This window comes from Erinaceus europaeus, chromosome 17, assembly GCF_950295315.1.
Source record: "Erinaceus europaeus chromosome 17, mEriEur2.1, whole genome shotgun sequence".
Classification (NCBI taxonomy): Eukaryota; Metazoa; Chordata; class Mammalia; order Eulipotyphla; family Erinaceidae; genus Erinaceus; species Erinaceus europaeus.
In genome coordinates this window covers 39,567,680-39,588,192 of record NC_080178.1, presented here as the reverse complement: position 1 = coordinate 39,588,192, position 20,513 = coordinate 39,567,680, and the positions used below count along the sequence as shown (strand labels likewise).

Below are 20,513 nucleotides of genomic sequence, written 5' to 3'. Positions count from 1 at the left end.
TTACTGAATATCTATAAGGTCCTAGGCTCTCCAGAATTTTTGCTGGCAGTGACTGACTACAAATATTGATCTTGAGGTTACAAAATAATTTTTCTTTTTTTGCAAATAAGTGAGTACATTAGCAAATACAGAGTTTGCAAACAATGGCAATCAGCATATGATATACAGCTAAATACACAAGTATCTGAACAGGTAAACTCAAAGTATCCCATTTTGGGGGAATCATACTGGGAAGGAGTAATGAAAAAGGAATAATTTAGCTTATACATCCTTGGCTGTACTATGTTTTTCTAAACAACAAAACCATGCATTACTTAATATAAACTTACCATGGCTAGAAATGGCCCCAAAGAAAGAACAGAAACCAGGAAAACAATTAGACCCAGGGAAATAAGACGGAAGAAGTTGAAACTGTTCCATCGAATGGATCCATCTACAGAAAATGAACATTATCATTAATCAGGACCATGGAAAGTTATGTAAAAGCTGGCACAAGTCACTTATATGCTAAAACTGTAATGTCCCTTGATCACAGAACAATCTTAGCAAGAGCAGAGAAACTCAAGGAAAAATAAATTGCTAAAACTTGCCTGGTTTATTTGCAGTGAAACAGTAAGATCTCAGCAGATATATACCATATGTTGGTGCTACGTAGAGGTAGATATGCTTGAAATGTAGGAGAACAGCAAAGAGCAAAGCTCCTTCTTTATGCCTTTTCTAGAAGATTTAGAAGGGAAATATCACTTTAAAAATCAGGACAAACTCTCTACAGGACCTTGCCCTCAATGTAGAACAATAATGGTAGAAACTGCCCTACTCTCCGAAGGAAGGCTGAATCAGCATATTCAGAAGACTGAACCTGAAATGAGTGCAGCCTAGAATGTTCCTAGCTATGGACTGTGACCTCAGACCCCCTGTGCTACCACCAGGCCCCCTCTTTCTTTCTTTCTTTCTTTCTTTCTTTCTTTCTTTCTTTCTTTCTTTCTTTCTCTTTCTTTCTTTCCCTCTTTCTTTCCTTCTTTTTCACACCTTTCAGATGTTTTCCATTCTTCATCTCACTCTTGCCCTCTTTTTTGGGCTTTAGAGCACAGCCTAACCTCCCTGTATTAATGCCTCCGCTAAGATACACACTGACTCTGAGGTTTGGGCACGTTAATGACAGCTCCCCTGCTCCATCACTGATACCCATGGTCTATTTACATAATCATTGTTTTGCCTGAAACCCGCCCTGCCTGTAGAGTATTGGTTAATCCCATTGGTTAGAACCTTTGCAATAGCTGCTGTGAAAGCTTTCTACCTTCACGCTCTTTTCTCCACCCTCTCTCCTAGACATTTCCTTTTCTGACCTGCCACTTCCGGTTTCTAAGATATAAAAAGCGTTGTGTCTGATCAATAAAGGCTTTCCACTCCACCACGAGTTCCTGGTCTCTCTCCTGTGTCGCTGAGTAAGCAGCAGCCCAGGTTGGCTCCCATGGAGTTCTCTCCAACCCAGAGAGCACGTGCCTGGGAAGAAACACCCGAGAAGCTAGCCCGGCATTCTGGCCCAACAAATGAGTCTGCCTGTACTCAAGCTCTTCATCTGTAAAATAGACTAATGACCTTTCTTTCAGAGTCACAATGACTCCTGTGCTAAATATGAATATGCCAGATAGATGGGGTTTATAGTTAATGGTATTTAGAGACTTTTCTCATATTTGGGAGCTACTCTCTACCCTGATTCAGCTTTCTAGTCCTATTCCCAACTCTGACACTACCTTCCCAGACAGTACTTTTAGCCCACCTGCATGTTAGCTGTCAGGCTCAGGCCAAAATTAGTAAAATCATGGGCCCCTGAGAATATAACTAAAATAGACTTCCTAGCTTCTTCTAAAATGAATATCCCAAATCTCATCTGTTGTATTCTTGCCTTTAGGTTCCTCATTATTAAACAATTTGTTCTGCTTTATATCTTTTCAGCCACCAAATTGCAGGTGTTCCCATGATGCCAACCTGACTTCCCTGTGCAGACAACCTCACTAATGTGTCCTGGAACCCCACCTCCCCAGAGCCCTATCCCAGGTAGGAAAAATAGAAATAGGTTGGGGGTGGGAGTCAGGCGGTAGTGTAGTGGGTTAAGTGCACATGGCGCGAAGCTCAAGGACCGGTGTAACGATCCTCGTTCAAGCCCCCGGCTCCCCACCTGCAGGGGAGTTGCTTCACAGGCGGTGAAGCAGGTCTGTAGGTGTCTATCTTTCTCTCCCCCTCTCTGTCTTGCCCTCCTCTCTCCATTTCTCTCTGTCCTATCTAACAATGATATCAATAACAATAACAACTAAAACAACAATAAAAAAGGGCAACAAAATGGAAAATAAATAAATATTAAAAAAAAAAGAAAAGAAATAGGCTGGGGGTATGGATGGACCTGCCAATGCCCATGTCCAGTGGAGAAGCAATTACAGAAGCTAGACCTCCCACCTTCTGTACCCCATAAAAACCTCTGGTCCATACTCCCAGAGGGATAAAGACTAGGGACCATTCTAATGGGGGGGGTATATGGAACTTTGGTGGTGGGAATTATGTGGAACTGTACCCCTTTTATCCCATAATCTTTATTAAATCATTATTAAATCACTAATACCAACAACAACAAAATTCAAGACAAACTAAGAGTAGTGCTGCAATGACGTCGATTGGATCCTGGAACAGAAAATGAACATGAGTAGAAAAACTGGTGAAAGCTGAACAGAGCAATGCTGGTTCCTTAGCTTTGATGTTATATAATTTATAATCTCAGGAATGGGTGAGGGCTACAACAACTCTATTTATTTATTTATTTATTTTACTACTTCCTCATTAATCTACCATTATTTAAACAAAATGTATTAAAAAAAATAAAGTGGGGCTAGTGAAATAGCTCACTCGGATAGTATACTGGTTTGCCATATACACAGCCCAGGTTTAAACCCTGCCCCCACCATACTGAAGACAGCTTACTTGCTTTGTTTTATTTTGCCTAACTCTAAAGTCAAGTTTAGGGTAGTGTTCTGGATTAAATGTGGGACTTTTAGTGCTTCAAGCATGAAAAACATTTTATATAACCACTACACTATCTCCCCCCAACCTCCATCTGTAATTACTCTTTCTGCCTCTCTGTAAACAATAATAATAAAAAAAAGTAGATTAGGTGCAGTGGAAACACACAGAACTCACAGGTAAGAGATCTGAATCTGAAGTTCCATCTCCAGCACCATTAATAGCCAGGGCTGAGTTGTGCTCTGATAAAAAAAAAAAAACATACTATGGATAGGCTGTATAATTAACACTACTGAACTGTACACTTAAAATGGTTAATATGGGGGCCTGGGAAGTGGCAAATGGATAAAGTGTTAGACACTCAAGAATGGGGTCCCAGGGTCTGGGGAAAGAACATAGTGGTTATCCAAAAGACTTTCATGCCTGAAGCTCTGAGATCCCAGATTCAATCCCTAGCACCACCATAAGTCAGAGCTGAAAGCAAGTGCTCTGTCCTCTCTCTTTCTCTCCCTAGTTAAACAAGTAAAATTAAAAATAAATAGACAAATACTACATAATTATCTTATTAAAAGAAAAAGAAGTGGTCCAGGAGGTGGCACAATGGATAAAGCATTGGATTCTCAAGCATGAGGTCCGGAGTTCAATCCCCAGCAGCACATTGTACCAGAGTGATATTGGTTCTTTCTCTCTCTCTCTCTCCTCCTATATTTTTCATTAATAAATAAATAAAATCTTTTAAAAAAAAGAAAAAGAAGAATGGGGCCCAGGGTAGGGAAGATAGCATAATTATTATACAAAAATATTTTTGTTTTCAACAACGTTCACAGCTGAGGTTACAATGTCTCAGGTTTAATCCCACACACTACCATAAACTAGAGCTGAATAGCACTCTGGATAAAAACAAACAAACAAAAAACAATGGGGGGGGGTGGAAGGCCAAAATTTAATCCCCAGAGTGATGTTCTAGTTTCCTCTCTTGTTCCCTCTGCCTCACCCTACCCATTAACAAATCCTTAAAAATTGGCCAAGATAGGACCAGGCAGTGGTGAACCTGATAGAACACACATGCTCAAAGACCTGAGTTCAGAATGGCCCCATCCTAATCCCCATCCTCAGGGGTAAAGATCCATGAGTAGTGAAGCAGTGCTGCAGGTTTGTCTTTTTCTCTACCTCCTCTCTCTATTTCTAATAAATAAGTAATATATATATATGTACACAGACACACACATACACACACACACACATAGAGAGAGAGAGAGAGAGGAAGAAAGAAAGAGAGAAGAAAACTTAAAGAGGACTAGATAGTGGCACACTTGGTTGAGTGCACATATTAGAGTACACAAGGACTGGGTTCAAGCCTCCAGTCCTCACCTGCAGCAGGAAACTTCCTAGTAATGAAGCAGAGCTGCAGTTCCCCACCCCCAATTAATGTCACTATCTAATAAAATTAAAATAAATAAAATTTTAAAAAGAAACAAATAAATTTAGGGTGGGAAGGAGAGTATAATGGTTATGCAACAATACTTCCATGCCTGAGCTCTAAGGTCCAAGGTTCAATCCCCAGAACTGAGCAGTGCTCTGGTTAAAAAACAAAAACAAAAAAACAAGACAAAATACAAATGAATTCTTTAATCTGATCTTTTGAAAGTTTCTGTGAGGTTACTACTAGTCCTTTCTACAAATAAATAAGAAATGGAGGCCAGGTAGTGGTGCACCGAGTTAAGCACACATAGTACTAAGTGCAAGAACCTGTGCAAGGATCCTGGTTCCAGCCCCCACCTGTGTGTGGGGGGGTGGGTTTCGCTTTGTATGTAGTGAAATTGTCAAAAGAGAAGATACAATTTGTGAGAAATACTAGAATGTCAATAGCCTTTGGCAATTCAAAATGAAGCAGGTCTGCAGGTGTCTTTCTGTCTCCTCAATTTCTCTCTGTACTATCCAATAAAATAGAAAAAAAAAAGTGGCCACCAGAAGCAGTGGATTCGTAGTGCTGGCACCAAGCCCCAGCGATAATCCATGGAGGCAAAACAAAAACAAAACAAAACAAAACAAACAAAAAAGCTCACCTACAGATGGTTGTTGGTATTCTTCGTGTTGGTTTGGCCCCCTTCCCCCTACCTCTGAGAGAAATGGTTTGGTCCTTGCTAGTTTCGCTACCCTCTTTCTCCCCGCCCCATATGCTAAGGATGCGCAGAGTCCCAGCAGCGGCGGAGAAAGAATGATAGGGAAGCACATGGTGTGGTGATTTGCCCATTCGTGAATAAAGATATACAGCTTCCCAGCCCAGCTGTGTGTCCCCGAGTCTGTTCACCACCGCGAAGCTAGCCCGGCCTGCTGAAACCCCCCGAAACATTAACAACAAATGGCGCCCACGTGGACCTGACCTGCGCATCTCTCAGATAAGTGAAGACAATTTGGCTACCTATACACTATGGCCTTCTCTTCTGCTTGTGAAGAGATCTCCAAAGGCCTCTGCCCTTTCTTCATGAGACTGTTTCGCTGTTTCTGGAACATTTATCTCTGGACCACTCTATGGTTTCCGCCCAACGCCAGCCCGCAGGAGCCCAACGCCAGCCCGCATGAGCCGGCTTTCTGCCGTGTGGCACGGGGCATTGGGCACTGGCTCCCTCCATGCTGCTCGGCCACTGGGAGCAGGGCAGCAGACATGGCAGGGCCATGGGGCAGGGCCACGGTGGCCTATCCTGGCCACCACCCTGTGGCACCTCGGCCCGCGCCTTCTGCACGGCTGGCCCGCCCGCCCTCGTGCTATGAAGTCTGGACAGATCCCAGACCACCCGGAGACCGCGGGCTCCCTGCCGAAACTGGGCCCCCTGGCCGAGATCTCCAGCTTGGGTCTGAAGGCAGACAAGCTAGAACACGCAGAGATTCATCCAGAGATTGCAACCTACAATTCCTAGAAGTGGAGCTGAGCGGGAAGCCATCTCCTGATGGTGACCCCCCCCAACAAATAAGACAGTACAGATCTAAATTTGTGTTTGAAATGACATTTCTTCGTAACAAAAGTTTCTCTCTTTGTGTATTGAAGACCATGTGTATGTGTGTGTTTAAAGTTTGGTAACATTAACTTTAAGGTTAAGAATGTAACTTTAAGGCTAGATTCTTAGACAAAGTTAAATGAAAAAGGTTTTCAACATCATTCTCATAAAGATAAAATTAACTTACATTTAAAGTCTGAGGTAAAAAATTAGTTAAAAATCAATATATTTTAACCAAGTTGGTCTAAAAAAAAAACAAAACTGCACACACCTAGGGTGTGTCTCCATCTTGAATGGGTGTAACAAAAGGTTAAAAAGATGCTGTTGATATGTAAAACTCTCAAATTCCTTCTCAGTTAAAAACGTTAGATTGCACTATGGTTATGCTAACAATTGTAATAGAGTTATAAATTGTGGTAAACTTCTAACCTGCTACAAATTTTGTTTCATAGTAAGTAAATTGCAGCTGTCAAGTTCTCATGCCTGAGGTTTTCTTTCCTTGATTCTTATGTCTACCTTTTCACATTCTATTGTTTAAACTTTAAACAACCTTAAAATCATTCTAAAAAAGACTTCTAATTGTAATAGAGTTATCAATTGTGATAAACTTCTAACCTGCTACAAGTTTGTTTCATAGTAAGTAAATTACATCTGTCAAGTTCTCTACAGAAAAGCAGAATTCTGACAGCGGACCTTCCTTATACAACGTTCCACCCCCTGGCATTCTTCCGTGGACATCTGCTTTCGACTGGCACTCCTATTGGACTCACTGGTACACCCTTGGACACTTTGCACAAAAGTGCAAAAGTGCTGCTAGATTTCTCAAACACTGACTGCAGCCAGCTGCCTTTGGGACTCTAGGCCGTTCCCCGCCCCCATGCTAAAAAATGCCCGTCGAGGTAAGTACGCTCCCCAGAGGCAGGAAATGTTTTTTTTAAGCTGATAAAGTTTTGCCCACAGAGGCAAAAAATGGCCCCCTCAGGCCTTCCCTTGGCAGCACACTGGTTCTTGTTATTCGCTTACATGTTTCTCCATGTTTGTGCCAGTTTCTTTTTTGAAAATGCCTGTATGATATAGGTTTCTGTTCACCCCACACCCGATACTGTGGTCATTTAGTTAAAAAGAAAAGGGGGAATTGTTGGTAGTCTTCGTGTCAGTTTGGCCCCCTTCCCCCTACCTCTGAGAGAAATGGTTTGGTCCTTGCTAGTTTCGTGCCCCTCTTTCTCCCTGCCCCGTATGCTAAGGATGTGCAGAGTCCCAGCAGCGGCAGAGAAAGAATGATAGGGAAGCACATGGTGTGGTGATTTGCCCGTTCGTGAATAAAGATATACAGCTTCCCAGCCCAGCCGTGTGTCCCCGAGTCTCTGTTCACCACTGCGAAGCTAGCCCGGCCGCTGGAGCCCCCCAAAACTTTAACAACAGATGGTCATTTCACCAGCATTGAAGCAGGTCTCCAGGTTTCTTTCTTTAAAATTTTTTTTTTAATATTTATTTTCCATTTTGTTGCCCTTTTTTATTGTTGTTGTAGTTATTATTGTTGTTGTTATTGATGTTGTTGAGAGAAATGGAAAGAGGAAGGGAAGACAGAGAGGGGGAGAGAAAGACAGATACCTGAAACCTGCTTCACCACTTGTGAAGCAACTCCACTGCAGCCGGGGGCTCAAACCGGGATTTTTAAGCCAGTCCTTGCGCTTCGCGACACCTGTGCTTAAACCGCTGCTCTACCTCCCTACTCCCAAGTCTGTAGGTTTCTATCTTTCTCTCCCCCTCTCTATCTTCCCCTCCCCCCTCTCAATTTCTTTGTCCTATCCAATAAAATGTAAAAAAATGGCCCCCAGGAGCAGTGGATTCATAGTGCTGGTACCAAGCCCTAGTGATAACGCAGGAGAAAAAATAAATAAACATGTAATGAAGGTAAATTTCATTTTGTTGCTGAAAAAATTAAATTAAATTAAAAAAATTAAATGGCAAGCCTTAGCTTCATTATTTCTAAACCCAATAATGTGTCAAAATTGCCTGGAGATACCTAAACCACAATCCTACAGATTCTGATTCAGTAAACAGAATGTGACCCAGAAATCTTTCTCTGATTTCCTCTCCTATTAAAGGAGAGTAGGGCAGGGATAGATAGCATGATGGTTATGCAAAGAGATTCTCATGCCTGAGGCCCTAAAATCCCAGGTTCAATCCCTGGCACTACCAGAAGTTAGAACTGAACAAGGCTCTGATAAAAATTTAAAAAATAGGGAGTCAGGCGGTAGTGCAGTGGGCTAAGCTCAGGTGGCGCAAAGCGCAAGGACTGGCTTAAGGATCCGGGTTGGAGCCCCCTGTTCCCCACTTGCAGGGGAGTCGCTTCACAAGCAATGAAGCAGGTCTGCAGGTGTCTGTCTTTTTCCCCTCCTCTCTCCATTTCTCTCTGTTCTAGCCAACAACAATAACAATAATAATAACTACAACAATAAAACAACATGGGCAACAAAAGGGAATAAACGGTTAAAAAAATTTAAATAAATAAATAAAATAAAATAAAGAGGGAAAAATCTTAACAGCCTTAATGAATAGTTCCAAGATTTACTCAACAATATGTTATATGTAGTGAACCTAATCTGAAGTATCCAATGCACTGTTTTGAATCCCAGTTTGTTAGGATTAGTCAGGATTTAAACCCAGGCCTACTGATTCAAATCATACACTGTTACTCTGTACTACATGCTTCTGATGATAAAAATCTCACCACCACAGATTAGATTGCAAACAATACTAAATAAGTTCCTAGATAAATTATCCAGATCAGATATAGAAGCTCTGTTTATTTTAGGCCTATCATTCTTGAACACATCTTTAGAATATAATGTTCTCTTGGTGCACAATGGGGAAAAAATTGTCAAAAGAGAAGATGCAACTTGTGAGAAATATTAAAATATCATTAGCTTTTAGCAATTCAAAATGGTTGTTCAAATAAGTCTACCAATCACCTACAGTATAATATTATTGCATTTACAAGCTAAACTGCACACTGAAGGGGAAAAATCAAATTAGCCTATTTGTGTTTACCTGAAATAATCGTGCAATGGAGAGGAGCATTAAACCAAATAAAAAACCATTGTACTGGAAATGAATATCTGGATTTAGGTCAAGGAAAGACAATAGAGAATGTGGAATTCACAATGAACTTGGCCAACAGGTTGAGTATAAAAACTGTACACACACACACACACACACACACACACACACACACACACACACACTCACTCACAGACAACATTATGGCTATCCAAAAAGTCTTTCATGCCTGAGGTTCCGAGGTCTCACGTCCAGTTCTCAGCACCACCAAAAGCCAGGGCTGAGCCATCCTCTGATCTCTCTCTCATTTAAATAAATAAAATACATTTTAAAACTGAGATAAACATACACATATATAGCCAGAGGTGCCTAGTATCAAAGCCACAGCCTCAGACATACTAATCCTGCACTGTACCCACTGAGCCACATTCCTATGTAAATGTTCCTCATTACTTTTAAAATATTTGCTTATTTTAAGAGATAGACAGAGAATCTATTGGGAAGGGGGAGAGAGGGAGAAAGAGATGCTTCTTCACTACTCGTGAAATTTCCCATTTGCAGGTGGGGGACCAGGAGCTTGAACCAGGGTCCTTGTGCATTGTAATGTGTGCTCTATGGGGTACACTACTATCTGGCCCCCATGAATGTTTTCTTAACTGGTAAAACAAAAAAACAAAAAAAGAAAGAAAGAAAGAAAAAAAAAAACAGAACATTTCTACCTAACTGGACTTTTTTAAAAGAAGATATCTGTTTGTTTTATATTTTATATTACTACTACTATATAGTAGTAGTAGTTTGGATGATTATTATTATTTAGCAGTACTAGTTACTGTATAAACAAAAATAAAAACCAGAGCTTTGAAAATCTACTAACCCATCCCACCTCTTTTGAAAAGCACTCATGGTATAGCATCATCATAGAAGGAATTAATCTGCTACTCAGCACACAGCAGTGTAAGGGAGTAGTACACAAAAATGTTAAGGATACGGTCCACAATCAACAACCCAAAATTCCACAGCAGTAAGACTGACAGAATAAACTTGGGCTTCTCTGTGAGTTCTTTGCCTGCTTTTTTCCCATCAATGCATTTACAGCACCTGCAGTGAAGAGTAAGAAAGAATTAGAAATGACTGTGATCCTCTTCAGAATGCCATTCCTGGTAAACTGTCTATAATATTTTTGAAAAAAAAATTATTCATTTATTACTGAGATATGAGGAGAAAGAGAAAGAGACCCAGAAGCCAGTCTGGTACATATGCTGCTGGGGATTGAACTTGGGACCTCATGCTCAAGAGTCCAATAATTCATCCAGTGTGCCACCTTCCAGACCACACGACATTCTTGATATTCAAAAAGGTGACCCAGACCTGGCCCAGTTCCACGTCTCATTTTCAGCTGATGCTGATTTGACAAAAGTTTAATTTATAAAATTTAAGTCACTCAAACCCCCAAAATAAGGATTTTGAAAACCGAGAGGGTGTTCACTATTTTAGTCACTAAAGGTAAAAAGCATGGTGCCAGGAGATAGCTCTTCAGCAGAGCACACACTTTACCAGTCCCATGGTAGCACCATATGTGGCACCTAGGGAAGCTCTAGGAATGGTAGAGTGGTGCTGTGGTACCTCCTTTTCTCTGTTTCTCTATGAGAATGTAAAGAAGAAAAGCAGTTAAGTGTCCACAGGAAGCAGTAGAGTCATGCTAGTATAAAGCTCTAGCAACAAAAACAATTTGTAAAAAATACATGGGAGTCAGGCAGTAGCATAGCGCGTTAAGCACACATGGCACAAAGCACAAGGACCGGCGGAATGATCCTGGTTCGAGCCCTCGGCTGCCCACCTGCAGGGGAGTGGCTTAAGAGATGGTGAAGCAGGTCTGCAGGTGTCTATCTTTCTCTTCCCCTCTCTGTCTTCCCCTCCTCTCTCCATTTCTCTCTGTCCTAACAATGATGCTATCAACAACAACAATAATAACTACAACAACAATGAAAAACAACAAGGGTAACAAAAAAAGGGAAAATATTTAAATTTTTTTTAATTTTTCTTTTTTTAATATTTATTTATTTATTCCCTTTTGTTGCCCTTGTTGTTTTATTGTTGTAGTTATTGTTGTTGTTATTGATGTCATCGTTGTTGGATAGGACAGAGAGAAATGGAGAGAGGAGGGGAAGGCAGAGGGGGAGAGAAAGATAGACACCTGCAGACCTGCTTTACTGCTTGTGAAGCGACTCCCCTGCAGGTGGGGTAAAAAAATTTTTTTAAAAAAATATGTACTATATGTAAAAATGTAAGTAGTTTGGACCAGTAAGATTACTCATCTGGATAGTGCACTTATTTTGTCATGGGCATGACCTGGGTTTGAGCCCAGCCCCCAGAACACAGGTTCTTTCTTTTAAGATTTATTTATTAGAAAAGTAGGAGGAGAGAGAGAAAGAACCAGGCATCACTCTGGCACATGTGCTGCCAGGGATAAAATTCAAGACCATGTCACCTCCCAGAACACTGGCTTGTGGTTTCTGTCTTTTTATCTCTTTCTTTCTATCTGAAAAAGTCAATCTGGAGTGGTGAAGCCCCAGTGATGGCCAAAATAAAAACCAATATATATATAATTTAAAGACCAGGGCATATTATTAAATGGGAACAGCAGGTCATTAAACAGTATAATTTCATTTTCAATTTTTTATTCATTCTTAAATTTTATTATTCTGTAAGAAGATTTTTTTAAATGTGTTTCACTTGAATACTGACAGATTCTAATAACAAAACCAAAATTAAGGGTCAGCAAGGTAGCACATCTGGACAAAGCACCTTTTTGCCCAGGTTCCAGCCTGACTCCCAAAACACTGGGGGACGCTCTGGTGGTGGTTATGTCTTTCCCTCTCTCCCTCTTCCTATCTGAGAAGAGTCACCCTAGAGTGGTGAGGCTCAGGTGAGGACAAAACAACTGAACCAAATAATAAATAAAGATGTAATTAAATAGAGACTAGCCAAAGATCTATTTTCCCCCAGGGAGCCTCAGTCTCCTGATAAATAGAATAACCTTACAATAGTTGGGAAAATGAAGTAAGTTAATGATCTATACTTAGTGCTTGATTCTAAGTGGTATATAGATCTTATTAGCATACATCTTACTGAACTGTTCCCACTATATCACAGATGGAAATGCATTATATTTCCTCTTTCTGCCTATATTCACTTTCCCTGGGAGCCTGAATTCAAACTTTTGACTTAAAAGGAGTGTATTACAAATTAACCCCCTCTTCCACCTCTTGGTAGCTCATAAACTGATTGAAAGAGAGAGGGTCAAACAAGACTTATTCAGTAACATTAAGCAGGGGTCAAGATATTCCTACGGGACTCTTTCTGGAGTGGGGCAAGGGTTCAGGTTAGAGGGCTACATACAGAAATGTGCCATTTATAACAAGGGTCATAATAGAAGCCAACATTAATTGTGCACTTCCTTTCTTGGAAATTATTGTGCAAGACATTAATAAACTATTTTAAATTAATTTATAATCAAGAGATGTAAGCTATAAAATATAAACTATGAAAATAACTTCAAATGATTAGATAGGAAGGTAAGAATTCAGACACAACAACTAAAAGCACTCAGGAAAAGTTTTTTTTAATATTATTTTTTAAAACTTTGATAAGACAGAAATTGAGAGGGAAGGGGAAATACAGAAAGAAGAGACACCTGCAGCAGACCTGCTTCACTGCTCATGAAGCTTCCCCTTGCAGGTGGGGACCAAAGGCTTGAACCCAGGTCCTTGGAAGAATTCTTGCATTTACTAGAATGACAACTTCATTGGTGGAATATATGTGTATCCCAAGGAATAGGATAGATCATGGGGGCCTTTGGAGGCCAGTAAAGAAGAAAAACATTTGTCACTACTCTAAGCAAGGGAAATGGTCTGGAAACTCCACCCAAAGATATTTTTCACAACATTCACAATCTCTTGCTGTACCGCTGCCTTGCAACCCCACCATATTCCCTGTTTTTTTCTGTAAGACTCAGAGGACTTTGTGATTACTCACGAGCAATTTAAAACAGTTTTGGACTGCTTCCACATTTGCCATTGTATGAACTTTGTTTTTCCTCAAACCAGGAACAAATGAGCACTATTTAATATTATAGTGTTTCTTTACAACCTTCCACGTAAATAGCATTCTCAGACTTACTCATGGACAGCATACACAAAGAGTCCATCTGTAAAGATGACAGAAAGTCTCTGGAAAAGCAGGGTGCTTGAACTGAAGTAATTTAGATTTTGGACATTCAGCATCTCTTGATCAAAATATTTGGCAACATGTGACAGGGCATACTCAAACCACGCAAAAAAGGGGGGATAGTCCAAAGTCCACTCTGAAGTTGCCTGTGGTAAAAGTCAAAGATATCCTAAGTAACTGAATAAACAAAAAGAATAAGAAGTCTGTAAAATTTTCACTCTCTGGCTTTTTTTAAATGCTGCACAAGGACATAACTCAGGGCCTTGCATACGTATATTAGTGAGCAGCCCAATGTTCCACTCTCTTTTTTTGCCACCAGGGTTATCAACTCAGTGCTGGCACTACAAATCCACTGCTCCTGATGGCCATTTTTTCCTTTCTATTTTTTATTGGATAAGACAGAAAGAAATTAAGAAGGAAGAGTGAGAGAGTGAGAGAGACAGACACCTGTAGAACTTGCTTCACCACTTATGAAGTGTCCCCCTTACAAGTGGGGAGCAGAGGCTTGAACCCAGGTCTTCATGCACAGTAACATGTACACTAAACCGGTGTGTCACTGCCTTCCCCCCATTTTACATTCTTTTTTAACTTTTTTTTTTTTTTAGAGAGGAAGAGAGCAGAGAGAGGAGAGACACCATAGCACCACTCCATCATTCATGGTGGGCTCCCTGGTGCTGCTGATGGCTCTCTTATACAGTGCCAGGGCTAGGACTCAGGGCATCATGCATGGTAAGGTGCATGCTCTACAGGATGAATTATCTTCTAACTCCTCATTTTCTTGTTAAAACAAAAATCATAGTGGGCTGGGTGGTGGCATATTCAGCTGAGTACACATGCTATGGTGCACAAGGATCCAGGTTCAAGCCCCCAGTCCTTCACCTGTAGAAGGGAAGCTTCACAAGTGGTGAAGCAATGTTGCAGGTATCTGCCTTCCTTCCTTCCTCTCTATCTCCCCCTTAAATTTCAGTTTCTCTCTCTCTATACAAGAAATGAATAAATTAAAAAAAAAAAAACCCTTCACATCTGTATTTGAAGAAAACAAAAAAGCATATATGAGGCCCTAGTTAGCACAGCAGGCAGAGTGTCAGACTTGCATGCATGAGATCCCAAGTTCAATCCCTAGTACTGCACATGCCAGAGTGATGCTCTGGTTTTTTTTTTATTATGTTAATAAATATTATTGACTTTTTTTTCTTTTCTCTCTCTCTATTTTTGGTGTTAGAACACTGATTATGGTGGTGCTGGGACCCTCAGGCATGGATGAGAATCTTTTTGCATAACCATTTCAACCACTTGGCTACCTCCCCAGACCTCTCATGTTAATAAATAAATTTATTTTTAAAAAAGCATACAAAATGAAAATAAAGTATTCCCTAGAAGCCTGAAAGGTGGTATAGCAATAGAAGCACAGGGCTTACATGCATGGGGTCCCAGGTTTGATCTCCAGCACTGCAGATGCCTGAGTAAGGCTCTCATTCTCAACCTCTCATTAAATAAATAAAAATAATAGATATTTAGATTTTAGGGAAACTAATCTTAAAATACTGTAACATCAGGAACAGCAAGATTGCTTAACTGGATAGTGCACTTGCTTCTCAAAGTACATGACTCAGGTTTGAGCCAGCCCTGACTGTGTTACAGAAAGCCTAGTTTTGGTGCTATGTTGTCTTTCCCTTTCTGTCTTTTCTTTCCCTTTCCTTTCCCTTCCTTTTCCTTTCCCCTTTCCCTTTCCTTCTTTCTCTCTCTCTTTTTGTATTATCTTTTATTTATTTATTGGCTAGAGACAGCCAGAAATCAAGAAGGAAGGGTGAATCAGATAGAGAGGGAGAGAGACAGAGAGACACCTGCAGCACTGCACCACTTGCAAAGCTTTCCCCTGCAGGTGGGGACTGGGTGGACACTGTAACATGTGCATTCAACCAGGTGCACCACCACCTGGCCCATCTTTTCTTTTCACAAACAACTTTTACCAGAGCACTGCTCAGCTCTGACTTATGGTAGCATGGGGAATTGAACCTGGAGCCTGAAGCATGAAAATCATTTTGCATCACCATTATGCTATCTCCTCCCTCATTTCTACCCAAAAAAAAATCATCCCAGCACAATGGAATCCTACCAACAATAACAAGTTTTATAATATTTGTAAAACAATGTTATGTCAGTTTTTAAAACCCCACTGCAGAGTGTATTTCTGAACTAGTGCTTTCATAGTCTCACATGCAATTTAGTAATTCATACATGATACAGAAATAGTTTTTATAAATAATAATAGCAGAGAACAGTTTATTACCAGATGTCTACACATAACATTTTATTATTTCTTTCTTTATAAATCACAAAACATTACGTCTAGGAAAAATCTTAAAGGACTCATTCTAAACCTTCACATACCAGATAAGAAAATACGGTTTAGAGAGATCAAATATATTTTGATGTCTGTGGCAAAACTAGGTCCAGAAACCAATTTTTGCTCTTTTCTAATTCAATATTCTTTCAAAAAAGTTGTGACTAATATTTGTAATTCCCAACTTATCAAATGGAAAACTCATCTTGAAGTAAAGGGATTTAATCAGAGTAAAGGGCACATACAATTTTTATGAAGATTAATTAAATCTATAATCACATGAAAACTTTTAACTTCATAAAATATTTAAAAATTTTATTTATTTTCTTTTGCAATTTTTTAAAATTTGTGATTAATAGTGGGTTACAAAACTTATTTTCATATCAATAATAATGCTAAGGCAATTTCTCACATAATCTTTAAAAAAGTAGGTAAAAATTAAAACTTACCTCATAATACCACTGTGATATTGGCAAACTATGAGTTATAGCAAGCCAGTTTCGGTGTACTTCAAAATCTGTGGAATGGCTGTTCAACACAATTAGATGAATAAAATAAGACTTGCAATACTGATCAACTTCCTATTTCTCTATTTACAAATCAATTTTATCAGTTTCACATTTTTATGTATATTTTAAAAATGTAATACCATGACCTATCACATACATGAGATCACTGCTGTTGGCCTCCCTGAGCTTATTTTCATTCGTTATTTAAGAGAGAGAGAGAGAGAGAGAGAGGAGTAAGGAAGAGGAGAGATAAAGATTTCTACTCCACAACCCACAGAGATCTTGCTGGTCCTGTTCTGGTGCTTCCATTTGGTGCCAAACCCAGAGCTTTGCACATAAGGTGCAAGCTCTACCAAGTGAGCTAACTCCCTGTTCCTATAATTATTACTTTAAATGGGAAGACATCTCCTACAGTCTTAGGTCACTATCCTATACACAAACAGGCATTACATAATCCTAAAATACACATCTGAGGTCAAACTCTATTATGGAAAAATTGGTGACTGTGGTCCAGGAGATGGTATAGTGAATAAGATACTGGACTCTCAAGCATGAAATCCCGAGTTCAGTCCCCAGCAGCTCATGTACTGTCTGGTTCCTTCTCTCTCTCTCCTATTTTTCTCATTAATAAATAGACTCTTTTTAAAGAGAAAAGAAAAATTGGGTATATATAAATATGTAAAAGGTCTGGTAATTAATTGCCCAAAGGACTCACCAAAATCTCTTATTTTTTCTTCAGGGAGGTTTTTAAGCCAAAGGTGACTTACTCTTGCTCCTCATTCCAAGATTCATCATCTGTAAAAGGTCTCTGTATTTTCTTTTTTTAATACTTTGGTTTGTGTATGGGGGGGGTATTTTTTTTTTTTTTTTACCAGAGCACTATTCAGCTCTGACTTATGGTGGTGCTGGGTATTGGATCTGGGACCTTTGGTGCTTCAGGCATGAAAGTCTTTTTGCTGCACCACTATGCTATCTCCCCAGCCCAAACCTAGGAGGATCAGTAATTCATCAGACAGAAACTGCCCCAGTGCAGTCTTTCTTTCCTAGATCTACAAATTATTTTCACTTATTGTATATATCTAAGTATCTCCCCAGATGGGGAGGGAAAATTCTCACCTCCTAAATTCTGTGGCTGCTTTAAGCATTAGATTAACATAAAATTAAGAGAAGAGAAAATTATGTAGAGATCCACAATGTGATATCAGAGTTGTTATGAGACAAACAGCCGCCAGATAGATGAGGACCACATACTCAACTACTCAACTGAGATGAGAGGGGCTTTAGAGAGGTAGAAAGGAGATGAAAAGAGGAAAAGCTTGGCAAATAAGGATTTCTTTCTTTTCTTTCTTTCTTTCTTTCTTTCTTTCTTTCTTTCTTTCTTTCTTTCTTTCTTTCTTTCTTTCACAGATCTCACAATCTTAAATTTTGTCCCTCTGACCCCAACTCTAAAACAAGGGCCACACGTGTCGCATCACTGCATATTCAGGATTTAGAGCGGGGCACTTAAGAGACAGCTGATATGACAAACAGTAGCTGAATGAATGAAGTAGGTGTTCTGAACCTGCTTATTAAAGACGAGTCAGAGGATCAAAAACATTCAAGTCTTACAGAGCCAGGCCTGAGCCCAGTCGCCTAAAGCTAAGAACTAGCTCTCGGATCAAGTAAGGCACAATTGTTGAGCAAAGGCAGAAAGGTAAAATGATCTTAAGTTCCTTTTGCTTCTAACACCCAGGGCATCTCTCTCTCCCGCCCATATCACCCGCGGGGCCTCCCTGCCTAGCTTCTTGCCGAGCTGCTCCCTTACTAGGTAGGGATGAGAAGGCATTTGAAGAGTGTCACCCCAAGCGCCAAAGCCGAGAACCAATTGCCACCATTCATCGCAATTCGGAGCACCGCCATAATAGCTGCACCTCGAGCAGACAACCAACTAGATCCGCTTCCGGGTTGCGGCGCCTGCGAGGAAGTGCCAGGGAGGCGGAGCCCTGGGCTCTTCGCTAGGGCCCTGGCTAGGGAAAGGCGGCTCTCTCGCTTTTAAACCGCGCATATATACGGTCGTGCTCTTCCAGCTTTCGCTCCACGGGCTTGTGCGCCTGCGCGTCTTCATGGCTCCCTAATCGCGATTTCTTGGTTACTTTTAGCTACAGTCCAGGAGAATTGCGGGGCCTTCCCCCTGGGTGTTGCTTTGACTTGGCTGGGGATTTTGGTGAAAGAACTCTCTCTTTTTAAAAATGTATTTCATGATTTTGTTTATTTATTAATGAGAAATATAGGAGAAGAGAGAGAAAGAATCAGATACCATTCTTGTACGTGTGCGTGGGGGATTGAACTCGGGACCTCATGCTTGAGAATCCAATACTTTATCCACTGCACCACCTCCCGGACCACTTTTTAAAAAAAATTATTTTATGATTTTATTTATTTATTTATTTAATAATGGGAAAGATAGGAGAAAAGTGAGAAAGAACCAGATATTAATCTGGTACATGTGAAAGAACTTTCTTAACCGGAGAGGTTTATGCGCTGGGGGAGAAGACAGACTTGGAACCCGAGTGGCTCTGGCTAGAAGTTGGGGTCAGTGCTGGACACCTGCTTGGAGTACCCACTAATAGGAGGACAAGAATTTCTGGGGGGCTCTGAGCCAGATTTGGGGTTCATCTGTCCCTGAGGAGCCCACAGTGGAGGCAGACTACCCTTTCCCCACTTAGTACAAATAACCTTCAGATTTTTATAGGTAGAGGAGAACAGGAGCAAGAGATTGCTACTAGGCAAAAAAGTGAGATGGTGGTTTCAAAGTTATTTTTATTTGGGGGCTAGAAGACTACCTAAGTAGGGTTGGTCAGGCCATCCCATTTCTGGGAAAAATCACAAGGTAAGTTTCTATTTGGTGATTTCTCTGGCTCTCAGCATAAATCTCAGGCTACTTGTTTTCTTGTTAACATCTCCTTTAGCTACCTCGTTTTTTGTTTTTTTTAAATTTTTATTTATTGACAAGACCATAGGATAAAAGGGGTACAATTCCACACAATTCCCACCACCAGAACTCCATATCATACCCCCTCCCTTGGGAGTATGGACCTAGGATCATTATGGGGTGTAACTCGCAGATTAATTCCCCTTGAATGAGGGAGGTAGCATAATGGTTATGCAAAAAGGCTTTTCTGCCTGTGGCTCCAATGTCCCAGGTTCAGATCACTATCCTCCCATCAGAGCTAAGAAGTGTTCTTTTTTAATTTTTTAAATTTTATTTATTTACTCGTGAGAAAGATAGGAGGAGAGAGAGAAAGAACCAGACATCACTCTGGTACATGTGCTGCAGGGGATTGAACTCAGAACCTCAAGCTTGAGAGTCCAGTGCACCACCTCCCAGACCACTATGTTTCTTTATTGGGGGATTAATGGTTTACAGTCAACAGTAAAATACAGTAGTTTTTTAAATATATATATATATAACATTTCCATGTGATAATACAATTCCCACTAGATCCTCCTGTCATCATGCTTCAGGACCTGAACCCTCTCCACCATGCAATACACCAACTACAGTCCAAGTTCTGCTTAGAGTTTTCCCTGCTGATCTTGTTTATCAGCTTCTGCGTATGAGTGAGATCATCCCATACTCATCCTTTTGTTTCTGATTTATCTCACTTAACATGGTATCTTTGAGCTCTATCCATGATGGGGTAAATGTAAAAGGCAGTAGCCTTGAAGTTCCCTTTTTATGCAGAAGTTTTTAAGTTCCTTTTAGTATAAGTTGCTTGTAGTGTGAGATGGAAAATTCCTTGCCCTTTCCCCCTTGAAGAACAGGACCTAATCAGTAAGCCACCGGTTGTTTACCAAGACCCTGCAAACAGGCAGAGCTTATCAGGGCCTTTGCACTAGGAAATTATTTTCTAGGAAGGGGCAGCTGATGGGGGGGGCATGTGGTGACCCTACCTGGCTAGATTCTATTGGTTGTGTGATTTTGCAATGTTTGAAACTGGCCCGCGCTTTGCTTTGAATGGATCATGCTTTTGCTAAGTTTGAAATGATTGGATTTTGCGTTTTCTATAGCATGTTATTGGATATAGGCTTGTTGTTGCAGCGGTCTGGTGTCGGGCTGCACCACGGAGAAGAGAGCGGACGTCCAGAGCAAAGGGGTACACAAATCTTTATAATAGGATGGGGGGGGAGGTTTGGTTCAGACCACGTGGAGCCAGCCGGCAATGGCTGACCACGGGGGGAGAGCAGGGAGCGAGACCTCAGAGAGGGAGAGCCCAGAGCCCAGAGAGAGCAAGGGGAGGGGTGAGGGGGCTTTTTATTGGGCGACAACCAGGGTTGACGTGTAGGGCCAGGATTGGTTGAAAGGGGGCACTCTAGGATTTA

At 40.7% G+C, this 20,513-nt stretch overlaps 1 protein-coding gene across 2 annotated transcripts in view; it reads right to left on the bottom strand.

Annotated features, from left to right (window-relative positions):
• The window catches only part of ALG8 (ALG8 alpha-1,3-glucosyltransferase), a 31,286-nt gene extending 13,177 nt beyond the window's left edge, over positions 1 to 18,109 (bottom strand). Inside the window, exons 1-7 of one of the 2 annotated variants that reach the window (XM_060176693.1) lie at positions 17,991 to 18,109; positions 16,092 to 16,170; positions 13,251 to 13,444; positions 10,060 to 10,169; positions 9,063 to 9,130; positions 591 to 717; positions 330 to 433 (exon numbers count right to left, since the gene is read on the bottom strand). In XM_060176693.1, coding sequence (XP_060032676.1) covers positions 330 to 433; positions 591 to 717; positions 9,063 to 9,130; positions 10,060 to 10,169; positions 13,251 to 13,444; positions 16,092 to 16,170; positions 17,991 to 18,025 — 717 coding nt within the window. In that variant the 5' untranslated portion in view covers positions 18,026 to 18,109. Of the gene's footprint in view, positions 1 to 329; positions 434 to 590; positions 718 to 9,062; positions 9,131 to 10,059; positions 10,170 to 13,250; positions 13,445 to 16,091; positions 16,171 to 17,955 lie in introns of both variants that reach the window. The other variant, XM_007529716.3, reaches the window with a different exon arrangement.
• Between the last annotated feature and the right edge of the window lie 2,404 nt (positions 18,110 to 20,513).